The following is a 15075-nucleotide window of genomic DNA, read 5'->3' as shown; positions in this document are numbered from 1 at the left end:
AAAACAGCGAGTAAGGACTTGGGGCTCGCCTCCATCATTTTACGTTTACTCTCCCCATCCCAGTGGTCACTCTTCCAACCCAAAGTGCCTTGGTCTCCCCAGGCACTTGGCTGTTCTGCAGAGATTTTTCCCAGGTGTCTCACAAACGCTCTTCCTTCCAGCATGATGACTGCCTGCTATCCCTGCAGCAACCACTGCACCTGCTGATAAAGCAATATTTTTTTTGTCTCCTTTTTGTCAGGTCCTCCCACACAGGCTTCCTCTTTTTCCCTTTTTTCCTGTCCTTCTTGCGGTTTGTTCTCTCCTCTTGGTGCCTTGTCCAGACCTCATGTGGTCTTCCATTACCAAAGGAAAAGAGAGAGGGAAGCATTATGAATGTTGATGGGGTGTAGAGATTTGCAGTTACCATCTTAAACCCACAGGTTGTGCAGATGGTTTGTGGCCTGCTTCCCATTCAGGGTGCTTTTAGTCTCAAAGAAAGAAACCCTCAAATTTAGTACCAAATGACACATAACTATGTGCGGGCTGTCTGAGTTAACCCAATACAGATTTACAGTCTGCAGAGGTCAGAAGTGCAAGCTCCACCTACAAAGATCTCTACAAAGATCTCAGCACTGCCTGTGGGCCAAGTCTGTGAGCAGCACAACCCATTATCATCTATTCATGGTGACTTCTTTCTCCATAAATCCCATCCTAACCTCACAGGAGACAGGGAGACATCCTTCTAGTATGGCTGGCTTGCCAATCAATTGAAATTTGAGCTTGGAAAAAAACGTGTTTTTCTATTCAACACCTAATTATTCACTCTTGGTTTTAAGATCAGTGTTCCCCTACTAGGGTTAAAATTTCCAAAGCAGAATTGCCAGCATTTACATAAGGAAGCAGGGGCAGCAACACCACCCAGAAGTTTTCATGGGGTGGCACATTGCTTCCTGACTTGCATAGCAGAAGAGAAAGGCTGGCTGGCAATGGGATTTCATTTCAATGCCACAAGATGGGTGAGAAGCAAGGCTGCACGTGGAGCAGGGACCACAGTACCAGCGGGAGAGGGTTTTCTGTTCTCCGTGTCTGGAGAAGGCAGCTGTGACCATGAATAACAAACAGGAAAAACAGAGGCAGGTTTTGAAGAGAAATGAGGGCAGCACAGGGGGGGAGGGAGCTCAGGCCAGCTTATGTAAGGGTGGGTATAAAAGGGAGACAGGAGTCCTCTCCTGAGATCAGGAGGAGTGGAGCAAAAGGACGGGAACCTCTTCCTTGGACAGAGGCTTTGAGAGGTCTGTGTTTATTTATACCTTTATTGTGGCAATTGCAAAATGAGATTTGTTAGGCAATGGGTGCAGGCCTTGGGCTTTCTTTGTACAGGCAATGCTTTTGGGAAGGATCTTGCTTTTACTTTCTTGATTTCCTAGCTGTTGGAAAGTTTTTCACCTATTTTTTTCCCAGTGCAATTTTTCTGGCACAGCTCTCTTTGGGGAAAAAAATCTGCGGACACCACAGCTGAAAAGCACGATAGAGATTCTCCTTTTGCTGAAGTCTAGATCTATCCTCAAGCATATGTTCATTCCTAAAACCATGGCAACCCAACAGAAAAAAAAAAAAAAAAGTCCACATATAGTAATTGGAATAACGCTTGTGCACTCTACCTTAAAATGGCTCAGAAGTAGAATGTAAAACTGAGTGTAATTAAGTCATAATAGGGCAAAATATGTTCCCAGGTGTGGCAGTGTATGTTCTTCATAGCTCAAAATCTCCTCCTTTATTAGAAACTGAAAAGATAAATGACAAAGGTCTAAGAAATACTCTAGTGCATAATGCATCTTAGTAGGGAAATATTAATTGAATGAGCATAATTAGGTGAGGTTTGTCTGAGCTTTGAACTGGGGCATAAACAAGGAGTGAAATCAAAGGCTCTACTGCCAGTGGGAGTTTCTGCTCAGCTGCCTCCTGCCCCCACTCTTCCATAGGGCAGCATCCCCTGTGGCCAGAGATTTGGGGCTCGTGCCTGCAGACATCAAGAGGAGACCACGGTGCACTGCAGGAGCCACAGAGTGCCTGCTTCTCCTATTGCCTGGATCCATGGCCAGGCTCCATGCATTTCATAGCCGTCTGGAGATGGTGCAGATGCTCAGGGATTGTTCTGCTGCCAGATGCTTCTCAAATTGAGATGCTCCAGCAGCAAGAGGAGAAAACACCTTAAATATTTCAAGCTGTTTGCTTGGGCCTCATTACATGATAGCATGTCGTACGGGCCTATGCGCAGGACTCATTACAGCTAAAGTAGTCAAATTGTTCAAATGAAAAGCAGTGCTGCAGAGATATATTTCCATCCCTCTGTCAGTGTGCTCATCCCGGCAGGGCTTGACTGTCTCTACCAGCACCCTCAGCTCCGCCAGCTCCAACAGCCCAGGTGCACCCACAACATTGTTCTGCCTTGGCTCCTGGCTCACTCCTTGAAGCCCCCATGTAACTGGGCACCACAGCACAGATCAACTGCATCATCCCCGGTTTAACTGGTTATTTGTTTGCTTAAAGAGGAAGAAGGGGCATGCCAAAGCTGAAGGACCACTCCAAAAGCAGCAGAAAGATCTTTGAATCCCACTGCTCGTTCTAAATAGGACTTGGGAAGTTGAGAGTAGAAGGGGTGAATTCTCTGTCAGCCGGATTGGTGACCTAATCCATCTAGTTTTCATCTTCTCCACCACATTTTGCTTTGAAGAGTAAAACAAGCAAACTCTTGATCTTCTGGACAGGTCAAGAGGGTAAAAAATGGTAAAAATTGACATGCCACCCACTGATGGGTACACAAGCCACAAGTCAGAGCTTAAAGGCAACTTACCCAACAGGAAAAAATCTGGTCTGACTGTGCACCAAATGCAGGCACAAGGAAACCTGCATTTCCTCGAGTCCAGCACAAAATGAGAAGAGTTATTTTCAGGTCCTATAATCAGTTCTCCTGCATAATGAAGTACCTGTGTCCATCCCAGTAAATGTGTAACTGCAGGCTGCACAAATGCTCTGGGTCAGGTTAAAGGTTGTGTATTGATCTCTGGAGTTTTCTGTGCACCCAGTGATAAATCATGCTCCAGTTTTATCAGGCCCTATCTGGTCTGAACTCACTTTTTTTGGCCTCCCAGCCCGTGATGTAAAGTAGCTTTGTGCAATGCCACTGGAGACTTTTAGAAAGGCCCCTCCTCTGGGAAAGGCATAAATGCCCCAAACATCACCACGTACAGCTCCCGAAGCAAGAAGGCGCCACAAGGAGCCTGCCCCAGAGGAGACATCATCCACGGGGGGACACCGGCACGGACAGAGGCTAGTAAGCACACTCAATGGATCTGCTCTGAATGCCAATTTTTCAGCTCAAGTTTTCCTGCTTTTCTGAAAGGCTCTGAGCTGACTTCTTTAGGGAACTAAATCACGTTTGCTTCACCACTGACCGGGCCTGGTGTAAGTGTTAGCAGTGAGGACTCTCTTCTTGCTCTTTCTGCCCATGAAGGTCGGCATGGTGGCTGAGGGGAGAAGCAAGTTTTGGGCACCAGTGGGGCTGGGGAGCTTGCTGCCAGCAGTGGCTGCTGTGAGGCAGATAAAAAGGGTGAACAGAGTTGCAACTAACAAGATACAGCTATTAGTGTAAAAATACAGCTCTGATTAACAGCATTTTTGGCAAATGATAAGCATTATTCATACAGAAGTGTAATTTCTGACTCATTTGGATTTCAGATATGCAAATCCAAAGATGTAGATTACAAATCCAAGGAAGGCACAACAGAGCTATTAGTTATCAAAAACTGGATACAGGAAAAGTGAGAATTATAAACACAGTTTGTCAGTGTGTTTGCGTATACATGTGGATGTTCATAAGTACATGCATGTATGTGTGTCTATGCCTTTTGCATTCCCATATGCACCAGGTCCTTTGTTCCGAAACACTGGCAATATCAATGTTCAAGAAATTTCTCTATTTCTAGTCAAGAAAAACAAGAGCAGCAGGAGGTCTTTTACCACAGGAGAACGGTTCGCACAGAAGAGAAAACCAGAGTTTATCCCTTCTAACTCTGTATTCAAATAATGAAGGTGCTATGAAAATAAGCTCTTGGTTTCCGTGTTAGCACATTTTTGTAAGGGAGCCCTGAGTGTGTTTGCCTAGAAGCTAGAAAGAATGTTTGCACTGGGCTATGGAAACACAAAATGCTTCGTTAGTGCCAGATATTATGCTGACTAGACATACAAAGTAGGAGAGTTCAGCAGTGGGACCTTAAGAGACCTGGTTTCCAAACCCACTTCCCCTGTAACAGCAGGCAAATCGCTTAACTCGTCCATGTGTCAGCAAGATTTAGTGCAGCAATTTGCAGAGATAGCTCTGACTAGGTCCCGGGAGCAATATAGCTGCATTATTATAATGTTTTGCCAGAACTAGCACAGTCTAGCTCGCAAGCCTAACTCATTGCACAGCACTACCATGTTGCTTCCAGCGCTCAATCTTCAGGATATCACAGTTGGTAATGCAGTCAAATCCATGCTTGGCACATCCCCACCTGCTGCCATGAAACTGTTGGCCATTTCATCCCGTCCTTTTCAGGGAGCAGGCAGCCCAACTGGCACTACACATAGCAATTACTGTCCTTGTAACTCCAATGCAGTATGAGCACCTCACCATATGAATACAAGAAACAGTATTTACAACAGGCTGATCGGTCTTCCTTCCTCTCCACTTTTTCTTTCAGCAGACACTGTGGAAGTGGTTTCCAACATGAACCTCACAGCAGACCTTCTCTGCTTGCTCCTCTGCCTCACTGTGGTGGCTTGTGACCGGGTCTATGTCCATCCTTTCAGTTTGTTTTCTTTCAACAAGAGTACCTGTGAGGATATGGAAAACCTGGCCCAAGAGGGAAGGAAAACATTTGTCCCTGCCTCCATCGAGTCCCAAACCACACCTGCTTATGAAGATGACCTGAAGGACAAAGTCAAGCTGGACACCCCGAACCTGAGTGGCCGTGGGAGGCAGAAACTGAGCTACCTGAAGGACTTTGTGTATGTCCTGGGTGTGCGGTTTTACAGTGAGCTGAGGGAAGCACATCGAGGCCAAAATGTCCTCCTGTCCCCAACCAGTCTCTATGGCTCCTTGGTGTCTTTCTACCTGGGTGCATCCAACCAGACGGCCGCTGATTTGCAGGGTTTGCTGGGATTTGTTCCCCCCTCTGGAGATCCTGACTGCACCTCTAGGGTGGATGGGCACAAGGTTCTTGCAAGCCTGAGGACTATTGAAAGCCTCATCAAAAACAGGGATGAGGAGCTGCTCTTTTCCAAGACACTCTGCCTCTTCACTGCCCCTGGCATACCCTTATCTGAACAGTTCGTGCATGATTTGTTCCCCTCAGCTGATGCTTTCTACACCCGAGCTGTGGACTTTACAAACCCAAGTGAGGCAACAAAGCAAATAAACACCTTTGTGGAGGCCAAAAGCGAGGGCCGAAGCAAATGCTTACTGACAGACCTTGACCCATCCACCGATCTGCTGTTTGCAGTGGATGTCCGCTTGGCAGGTAAGGGTGAGCAAGCACTTGTGGTGGAGGCAGGCTGGGTGGACAGGTAGCAGCCCTGCTCCTGGGAAGGAGGCAAGGTCAAACAGCAAGGGGGAACAGCTCAGATGAGAACCTGGAGCACAGCCCCATGCAGTGTCCCATTCCCAGGGTCCTGCCTGCATGCTGCCTCCCCTCACTCAGCCACAAGCCAGCAAGGGCAATGGAGAGGAGGTGGAGGGAGATGGCCCCAGGGAAAGTTTCCTTGACCAGGAAACTATGGGTTAGGAAAGGTGTGGTGAGATGAATAATAGAGTACCATACTTGATTTCTTACCACAAAAGAACTAAAAGTCATGAGGGGTTTCTGGCAAAAATCATCAGGATGTAGATTTAAAGCAAGCATAAGCAATACTTTTCCATAGTCTGGAGGCAATTCCTAGGTCAGAAAGTAAGCTACCAGTTAGTGAAACTGGAAGAGTTTCCAGACTCTTCCAGTCTGGAAGAGTGGAAACTGGAAGTAAAGCAATCCTTTAATTACCTAGGGTTGTTCCCAGAAATACTACTGCACCAGAACCAGTACACCAGAGTGTACTTGCTTTTCAGCATCCTAGTGCCTGAATGTAATACCGGAGATGGCACACCTTAGGGCAGTTTGTATACTGGTGACTGTATTTCAATAAATTTGCAGTGAGATTTAAGTTTCTAAATGGGTTTCTACTGATAAAGGGTGGAGCTCAGATGTGCATTAAATGCTTTTGTGCCTTTATCTTCCCACTTGCAAACTGGATTTCCAGTTTTCTTTGCTTCTCGTGGGTGCTGTCAGAAGATACTCCATAATGCAGTCATTGGTCATAGGCAACGTTGGTTCACAAGGCAAAGGTCCTGCTTATCACACTTAATTTCATTTTATGACAAGGTCACTTATCTAGTTGACCAAGGGAAGCCAGTCAATGTAATCTTTTTGGATTTCAGTGAACCATTCAATACGGTTTCTCATAGTATCTTTCTAAACAAAATGTCCAGCATTCAGCTAGACAAAAACATAATGCAATGGGTGAGCAATTGGCTGATGGTTTGGACTCAGAGAGTTATAGTAAATGAGGTTACATCAGGCTGGTGGCCAGTCACTTATGAGGTTCTGCTGGGCTCTATTTTAGGGCCAGTTCTCTTCAAGGTTTTCATAAATGACTTGGATGTAGGACTAGAAGGTGTTTTGAGTACGTTCACAGATGATACTAAATTGTGAGGAGCTGTTGACTTTGTTGGGGGTGGAGAGGCCTTGAAGAGAAGTCTTGACAAGCTTGAGAGCTGGACAATTACTAACAATACGAAGTTTAACAGGAACAAATGCTGGATTCTGCACCTGGGATGGAGCAACCCATACTGGGGGATGAGAGGCTGGAGAGCAGCCCCACAGAAAGGGATCTGGAGGTTCTGGTCAAAAGCAAGTTGAACATAAATCAATGGTGTGCCCTGGCAGCCCGAAGGGCCAGCTGTACCCTGGGGTGCATCAGGTATGGCATTGCCAGGCTGGTTGAGGGAAGTGATTGTCCTGCTCTGCTCTGTGCTGGTGTGGCTTCACCATGAGCACTGTGTGCAGTTTGGGGCACCACAGTATAAAAAGGACATAAAACTGTCAGAGAGTGCCCAAGGGAGGGCTACAAAGACGGTGAAAGGCCTAGAGGGGATGATGCCTGAGGAGCCCCTGAGGTCCCTTGGTTTGCTCAGCCCCGAGCAGAGCAGGCTGCGGGGAGGCCTCATGGCGGCCTGCAGCTCCCTCACAAGGGGAGCGGAGGGGCAGGCGCTGAGCTCTGCTCTCTGGGGACAGCGACAGGACCCGAGGGAATGGCATGGAGCTGGGGCAGGGGAGGGTCAGGCTGGGGGTTAGGGAAAGGGTCTGCACCCAGAGGTGGTCGGGCACTGGGACAGGTCCCCAGGGCAGTGGTCATGGCGCGGAGCGTGCTGGAGTTCAAGAAGTGTCTGGACAATGGTCTCAGACACATGAGTTGATTTTTGGGTGGTCCTGTGTGGGGCCTGGAGTTGGACTCAGTGATCCTCGAGGGTCTCTTCCAGCTCAGGATATGCTAAGATTCTATGAACAGGTCTCTCCCATGTCCTAAGAACAACACTGTTGTAAAACCAGATGTGAATAGTCATATCAAGACTTCTAACTTCTCTTGGAGCCTTTTCAGGGGATTACACACCTAGTTGCATGTTTGAGGGCAGAGGCATCCAGACCCTCAGCAGCAGATGGCCATGGGGAGCCATTGCAAACCCAGTGGGGTTGATTTGCTGTGGTTCATGGCTGTCCCAGTATTAATAGACTCAGCCCCAAAGTCAATACCAGAGCTTTGAAATTTTGTGTGATCAGATCCAAATGCACTATTGTAAATTAGTAAATAATTTAAATGGTACTGCTGAAGAAACAGTCCGGTTTATTTGCCAGATCAGATTTGTTTTGTTTTTCTCCCTACTGGCAGCATTTAACAAATCTGCATACAACTAAATTGTGACGTGCAGCACTCTTGCTTCAGATAGCAAACTTTCTGCATCCAAATTCATGTTTAATGTTCCAGAGGCAATTAGCTTCCTGGCACTTTGAGTCAACTCTTTATGGGAGCTCGTTTTACTTAACAGGAACATAAAAACTGCCTGGAGCTAATCCAAGGTCTGTGCCCTCACATGTCCACCCTGCCAGAGGGCAGTGCTGCTTCACAGAAATGATGGGAGCCACCAGTAAGGAGCCTACTGCCTCACCTGCTGCCTTGCAGGCAGTTAGACGCTGCTTCCTCTATCTGTGACATTTCTTATGTCCTTCCCAAGACTATTTAAAAAGTTATTATCCCAGCTTGATACATTTAACTCTCTGAATGCTTTTTTTTTTTTTTTTCCTTTTGTTTTATTCTGTTACCCTATTGACATCTGCTGTCCTGTAAGTTCTGCAGGTTACACAAGCAAAGTATCTCCTTTCTGCTTTCAGCTTCCATCCCTCATTCTTATGAGATAAGAAAAAACAGTGAACAACTCTTTATTTATTTTATTTTATTTTATTTTATTTTATTTTATTTTATTTTATTTTATTTTATTTTATTTTATTTTGCTTATACCTTTCACATCTCCTACCCGCTGCTGCTTTTTGTTGGATTTACACTAAGTGGAAGTGCCTAAATGTGCTTTTCATACAAGGTTATTTAGGAGACAAGTGTTCCTATGCACACCTTATTATATACTAAATGTATTAGGATCCAGCATTTCCCTGGATTTATTGGAGAATAGACTATTTAGCAGTACAGCTATGCCAGCTCCTATTTTATACTGATATTACTTTAATGAAGGCATTCCTTTCTTTACCAGAATGTATAAATCTGTTTTCCTAATTCCCCTTTCCACAAAACAGCAATTTCAAGACTACTGATCTTTGCCCTTCTCACTGATGGCAGTAGTTTCTTTAATGTCAACAGGATTATCTGCCTAACTGGGCAGCAGCACTGATCTATGGCAATGAGCAGATAACATGTTGAAATGCAAAGCTGCACAGAAGCAGCAGGAGGTGAGAGCAAGGCTTCCCATACTTGTGAACTGGGTAAGAAATTTACATCAAGGTTTAGCAAGTGTTCAGGTATGTCCCTCTTGACCTCCTAGGCTCAATCAACCCTTTGGTGTTGTGTTTGCTACTTTCCCCGTTGCTTTGGTTCTCAAGATGGCCAAAGGTAAGACCCCAGGGTGAGCTTGTACCACCTTCCCTTGCACCAGCCCCCTGGCTGCCTCAGCAGCCAGCTCCAGCTGTGTGAGGGCACTCCTGCAGCTGGCCCTGCCAGATATGGTCCCAAACAAGCAATCCTAGCACGTGGTCATCACAGTTGCTCATAGGATGGCAAGGAAATCCAGACCCTCCACATCAGACCCATCAGCCACCCAGGAACCACCTTGGCAGCTTGGGAGGGAGCAGGTAACTGAGCAAGCAGAAATTTCTACCAAATTTGTGGCATTTCCTGGTCACATAGCTGGTAGAAACATAGCAGGTCACAGTCCTGATGGTTTTTCAGACTCTGTTCTGTAAATCTGCACTGCCTTTGCCTGATGCTACCAGAAGGCATATTAAAGAGAGGATACGTATTTTTACAGTAGCTAAATGTGATTTTACACATACTGCCCTTATCTAATGTAGTGTGTTGTTTTCAAACAAACAATATATCAGTTAAGGGACAGAGGGGAGGAAGGATGAAAGGGAAGATTCAACTTCTTTCTTGGTCTGTTTTTCAGTGAAAGCTAAGAAAGCCTCCCGGCTAAAAGAGCCTCAGGAGTTCTGGGTCGATTCGAACACAGCAATCTCGGTCCCCATGCTGTTGGTAACTGGGACGTTCAAGTACAAGACTGACGCCAGCGAGACTTTTTCTGTGATTGAAGTCCCTGTCAGCAAGAATGCTCTTCTGGTGCTGCTGCAGCCCATCAATGGCAACGACCTGGACAAAGTAGAGTCCAAGCTCCCTTTGCAGTCTGTGGCCTGGCTCCAGGATCTGTCCCCAAGGTACAGCTTGGACACACATGTGTCCTCCCATAGGAATCAGTGGGAGTGGGTGCACAGTGCAGCCCTGACTGCTCCCTGCTTTCCTGCAGGGGTCGGATCCTGTCAGGGAGGGTGTAACAACTAGTGCAGAGATTCACAGAAACACAGGGATGACACAGTATTAGTAGAAGAGATGTCCACTGGCTGCCCAAAGACCACCTAAACACCATGCTTTGATATCAGAGGACATGCTCTCATCTCTCTCTCTCTCTCTCTCCATCTTTTTCAGAGATATTAAATTAACTTTGCCAGAGTTAAAAATAGAAGACAGCTCTGATCTACAGGAACTTCTTGCAGATATGAAACTGCCTGCATTGCTGGGGAAAGGGGCAGATCTCAGTAAAATAAGTGACACCAATCTAACTGTTAGGAAGGTATGGTATATATCACTGGTGTTAAGCAAAAAATGCTTTCTGTTCAGCTTTAGTCTAACTGTAAAATTTGACCTAAAACAAAACAGTACAAGCAATGAGGGATACTTGATCAGCAGCAGACGTTCAAGATGACTGAATGGTACTGAATCCTCTTTCAATTAATCTCACAGCAGAACAGGTTTGCTCTACAGCATTTACATTTCATCATTACAGCAGAGGATGCGACACAAGCACCAGGTTTGAGGTCTGGGCACACTAGATTCTGTGCACACAAATTAGCCTCCATACCAACAGCTTGAACAACTCAAAGCAACAAAACTAGACTGAATGATACAGGCTGCAGTACACAGAATCATAGAACAACGTGGGTTGGAAGGGACCTTAAAGATCAGCCATGGGCAGGGATACCACCCACTAGATCAGGTTGGCCAAGGCCCCATCCAACCTGGCCTTGAACATCTCCAGGGACGGGGCATCCACAGCTTCTCTGGCAGTTATTGGGCTGTTCCCTTGACCATTGTGGGACTGCTCCCAGAAATTGCAAAAACAGAACCAAGCATGGCACATTGTCTCACCTGAAGACAGGTTCAACCATTCAGGTCCCAAGGGAAAGAAAGAGGGGATCTTAAAGGGGAGGGCTATCTTCCATTAAAAGACAGCAAATTATGTTCTAAAAGTGTAATTTCAGTGCCTTTGACTTTTTTTCTTTTTGGAAGATGTCCTGCGTTTGAAGCTTTGTCAGGATAATGGGTACTGGGATTTCATACAGCCCAAGTGTACAAGCTGCTGTAGAGTCTTTTCATGTTATGGAACAAGTGCATCAAGGGTTTATTTGAACATCCATGGAGTCTATCCTGGGTTGGCTACAGCTGATCTAACTCAACTGATTACTTCATGTGCTTTTTCATTTACTTAAGCTCTCACTATCATGACTCCGATTACTTTTACCTTTTCCTTTACAGATCATAAATAATGCCTTTTTCAAACTGACAAACGATGAAGCAGATCCACCAGAAGACCCCACAGCACAGAAGGAAGATTCGGGACCACTCGAAGTAACACTGAACAAGCCATTCCTTTTAGCTGTTTTTGAAGAGAAGTCAAGGGCAATGCTTTTCCTTGGCAGAATAACAAACCCACTGCAGAGTGTTTAAATGCAAGCACCAAGAACTGGGGCAGAGGGAAGGGGGGAAGGTGTGGAGAAGAAAAAAACGATACATATTTCCCATCACCTTTTTCTTATTCATCAGCTATTTTTATGATCATGTGGAGTGTTCTAGTTAGCTTTGAGATGAAGCAGGTAGTGTTTGAAATACAGCTTTTTGAAAGCTAAAAATTTGCAACATTCCAATTTCGGTCATCTGTTTCACATGGGGTGGTGACTCACACTCCTCTCCCAGCTTCTCTTCTTTCCTTCTTCCCATCTTGTCTCCCTTCTGCCCCAGCAATCTTTTCAATACAATGGGTACAAAACAGTAGTCAGCAAGCCACTGACTTAAAAATAATAATAATAATAAAAAAATTATGAGCGCAAGCAGCATTTACTACAGAAAGGTAGAAAAAGGAAACTCTTCTGTTCTTGAGAGGTCACTTTTACTTTGGTCAGTTTCACAAGAGACATTCCCTTTCACTTTTTACAGAGAAAGTTTTATAATTATGCACAGAAATTTCTAGCTTGATCAGCACTATTTTCCTTTAAAATGCTGCCAACATCATGGGCAGGCTTTGCTTGTCCCACTGAGACAAGATTTTGCCTTAGAAGCAAAAACACATTTATAGGAAGTTTCTTCTTTCTGCAGCCCAGATGGGTATGTTTATTTCTTAACTCCATGGAAAAGCTAAAAATGTGGTTTGGTAGCATTAATGAACTGCAATGTATGAATTCTCATAATGTGACAGAATTATCTCTGGATTTTTTTAGAAAATAATAAGGCTTACTATGCCAATACAATTCCATTACTTAGAATATCTTCTAACCTGAGAGGCATTTATTACAGCTTTGTAGTGAAAAAGAACATTACTGGTTAGAGCCCAAATCTGTAAACCTTAACACATCCAAACCATATGTTCTTAAAAGAATTAAGAACCAAAAAATCCCCCACTATTAATGGCGCTGATCTATTATAATGGCTGTTGTGCTGATACATGTGAATAAAATGGCTTCAGCAGTTCAGTGCAACTCTTAGTGTCATAAAGGTTTGAAAAACTGGAAGAGCAGATTAATTATTAGTCTTGATTCCTGAACGTGAATGAGGAAGAGAGGAATTGGAAGTGAATTTTTGGTACTAAGGAAAGCCTGCACGAGCTTTTCCTTTGATTACACTGGAACACGGACTTTGACCTCACATTTCTAGATTGTCTCTGGTGCTGATGGCATTCAGACAGTAACTGCAAACGTCTTTGGGGTACGGTGCCAGGTGTATTCTGCAGAGCACAGTAGCTCACCATCATCCACAGTGGCCTGGATTTCTATCTAATCCAAACCCAGCAAAGCCAGTGCCTTGCTGTTGATAATGTAGGTAGATGACCTTCTTCTATCTTAATGGAAAAGACTGAGGAATATCTTTCTTAAGAATACTAGGATTACAAATGCTGCAATTGGATAAATGCATGAATATTGTACTGTATGTATGTATTCCAGATGCTCTAACCCATGAATACTGTGCTTGTATTTTATACAGCAGCAATTAGCTATCAATACGCAGAATAGGAAAACTGCAAATAAAACCACCTCCAAATTGCTTTGCCACAGTTCACTTGGGTTTATGTCTAAGTCAGATCTCATTCCAGCTTTTGAAATGTACTGTCAGATTTATGTTTTATAAGACAGTAAGTTGCCAATTATCACACAATACAGCCACCAGTATAGCTGTAAGCATGAAAGAGACAGCTTCCAAGTGCTTATATAAGCTATATTAAAAGTTATTCCGTTTATTCCTTGAAGTCAGTGTGTAGCATCAGCCACAAATGGAATTTCAGACCACAAAAGTTTCCATTTTTACCATGGAGATGGAGGACAAATAAAAGGGGCCCCTGGCCATGCTGCCAGTAGGCTCTGGGACAAAATAACAAATCTTCACAGGTAAGGACCACACATGGCTGGAGAATTCCACAGGCTCGTCAGTGTTACATGGAGAAAAACAAAATACTGCCCCCTGCCACCCTGGAAAAGCAGAGCGAGGAAGAAAGGACATGATAGGGAACTAGAACTAAGCAGGACAGAGCAAGAAGCGGAAAGTTCTGGAGCATTACAGTATGAAAAGGATAAGCTCTATGTGTATGTACCATTCAAATGGTAAAAGAAGAAAACAACCCACAATTAAATCCCTTTGCTTCCCCAACAGCATATATTCTGTTGAGACTTGTTTCCGACATCAATTTTATGTCTAAAATGCTTATTTTATTTTATTCTTCACTCTGTAGAGCTAATGAAGTCCTAACAAACATTTTTTTTTCCCCGTGTAGTTACCAGTTTTCTTGATGCCCAAGTTCCAGCTGCAGAAACATGAGTACAGGTAGCAATGTAGAAGCCAAAAAGAACTCAAGACAGACTTTCAGACTCTTGAGGAAAGTTGCCAGGCTAACCATTTAAAAAGGCTCTCATTCTCTTTATAAACTGAAACATATTAGGACATGCTTTCTCCTGGCAATTTTCACATTGTATATAACATAACTGTATCCTAACCACCACCAAAGCACATCAGCTTCTAGGTCTGCCATTTCTTGGTAACTTTTCTCTTATTGCCACATATTGTCCAGCCCTCTGTTTGCCCCATCAGAATCCGGATGCAAAAACCCCACTGAGATGTAGGAAACACTTATGGTCTCCCACTGCATTCCTCTGCCAGAGGCACAGTAACACACGCTCCAGGTATCCCAGGTGTCATTCACCCAGCCCTCAGCTGCAGTCAACTGCTCATCAGCAGTCTGGTGAACTAGCACCTAAAATTGTGATCTAAAATGGGAGATTTGGAGAAAGAAAACGAAAGATAACAGACTCTTTAACGTGTCATCAAAACAACAGGGCTTATCACTGAGCATAGCTAACAATTATGCTGAAATTCTCAAATCCTTCTACTCATCCCAGACTTACCTATCCCTCACATAAAGTTTCAATAGGCAAGTCACTCTAGGTTCCAGATAGCCCTCTGGTAGTCCTCCTACCATTTAAAATCATGGTAAAACTTTTAGATTTCCTGCTACATAAAGATGCACCTTGTTCTGAGGTAGCTAGGTGTGAAGTCTGAGAAATTCTGCATGTATTTAGGCAAAATATAGCTCTGAATTCTAATATACAATATAAGATGAATCACAATTACACCAACACTGAATACATTCTAGCTTAGCAAATTAAGTTCTACCTAGAAAGAAAGCAGGTAGCCAGAAAGTAACAGCAAGAAAGTTAGGTGCTGATATTATAAATTATTTTTGAAGTGTAAAGTACTTTAGGGGCTTTTTTTTTTTTTTTTTAAATGTAGCACTTCTAATCAACAAGGTCCATGGAAAAAAAATGATCTTTAACATAAAAACATTACGTTTTTATGAAACCCTAACAAGAGCTAACCATGTCCCGTGATGAGGGAAAGGTGGTAAGTACAGAGCAGTAGCAATAA

The 15075-nt window shown here is 44.2% G+C and overlaps 1 protein-coding gene across 7 annotated transcripts; it reads left to right on the top strand.

The window, feature by feature from the left end:
• The first annotated feature begins 1155 nt into the window (after positions 1 to 1155).
• AGT (angiotensinogen) lies at positions 1156 to 13213 on the top strand. Of its 7 annotated transcripts, none has more exons than XM_068676818.1 (5): positions 1156 to 1274; positions 4725 to 5543; positions 9785 to 10049; positions 10318 to 10462; positions 11425 to 13213. In XM_068676818.1, exons 2-5 carry the CDS (start codon positions 4751 to 4753, stop codon positions 11614 to 11616), a joined length of 1395 nt encoding a protein of 464 aa, XP_068532919.1. In that variant the 5' UTR covers positions 1156 to 1274; positions 4725 to 4750; the 3' UTR covers positions 11617 to 13213. The 7 variants fall into 7 exon arrangements, with proteins under 7 accessions (XP_068532919.1, XP_068532920.1, XP_068532925.1 ...); XM_068676819.1 differs by having other exon boundaries at positions 1196 to 1274; positions 4728 to 5543; XM_068676824.1 differs by lacking the exon at positions 1156 to 1274 and adding an exon at positions 3171 to 3312.
• The last annotated feature ends 1862 nt before the right edge of the window (positions 13214 to 15075 follow it).

The sequence above is a fragment of the Anas acuta genome, chromosome 3 (assembly GCF_963932015.1).
Source record: "Anas acuta chromosome 3, bAnaAcu1.1, whole genome shotgun sequence".
NCBI classification, from domain to species: Eukaryota; Metazoa; Chordata; class Aves; order Anseriformes; family Anatidae; genus Anas; species Anas acuta.
Note: the sequence above shows the minus strand (reverse complement) of the source record. Positions and strands in the feature narration are given on the sequence as shown.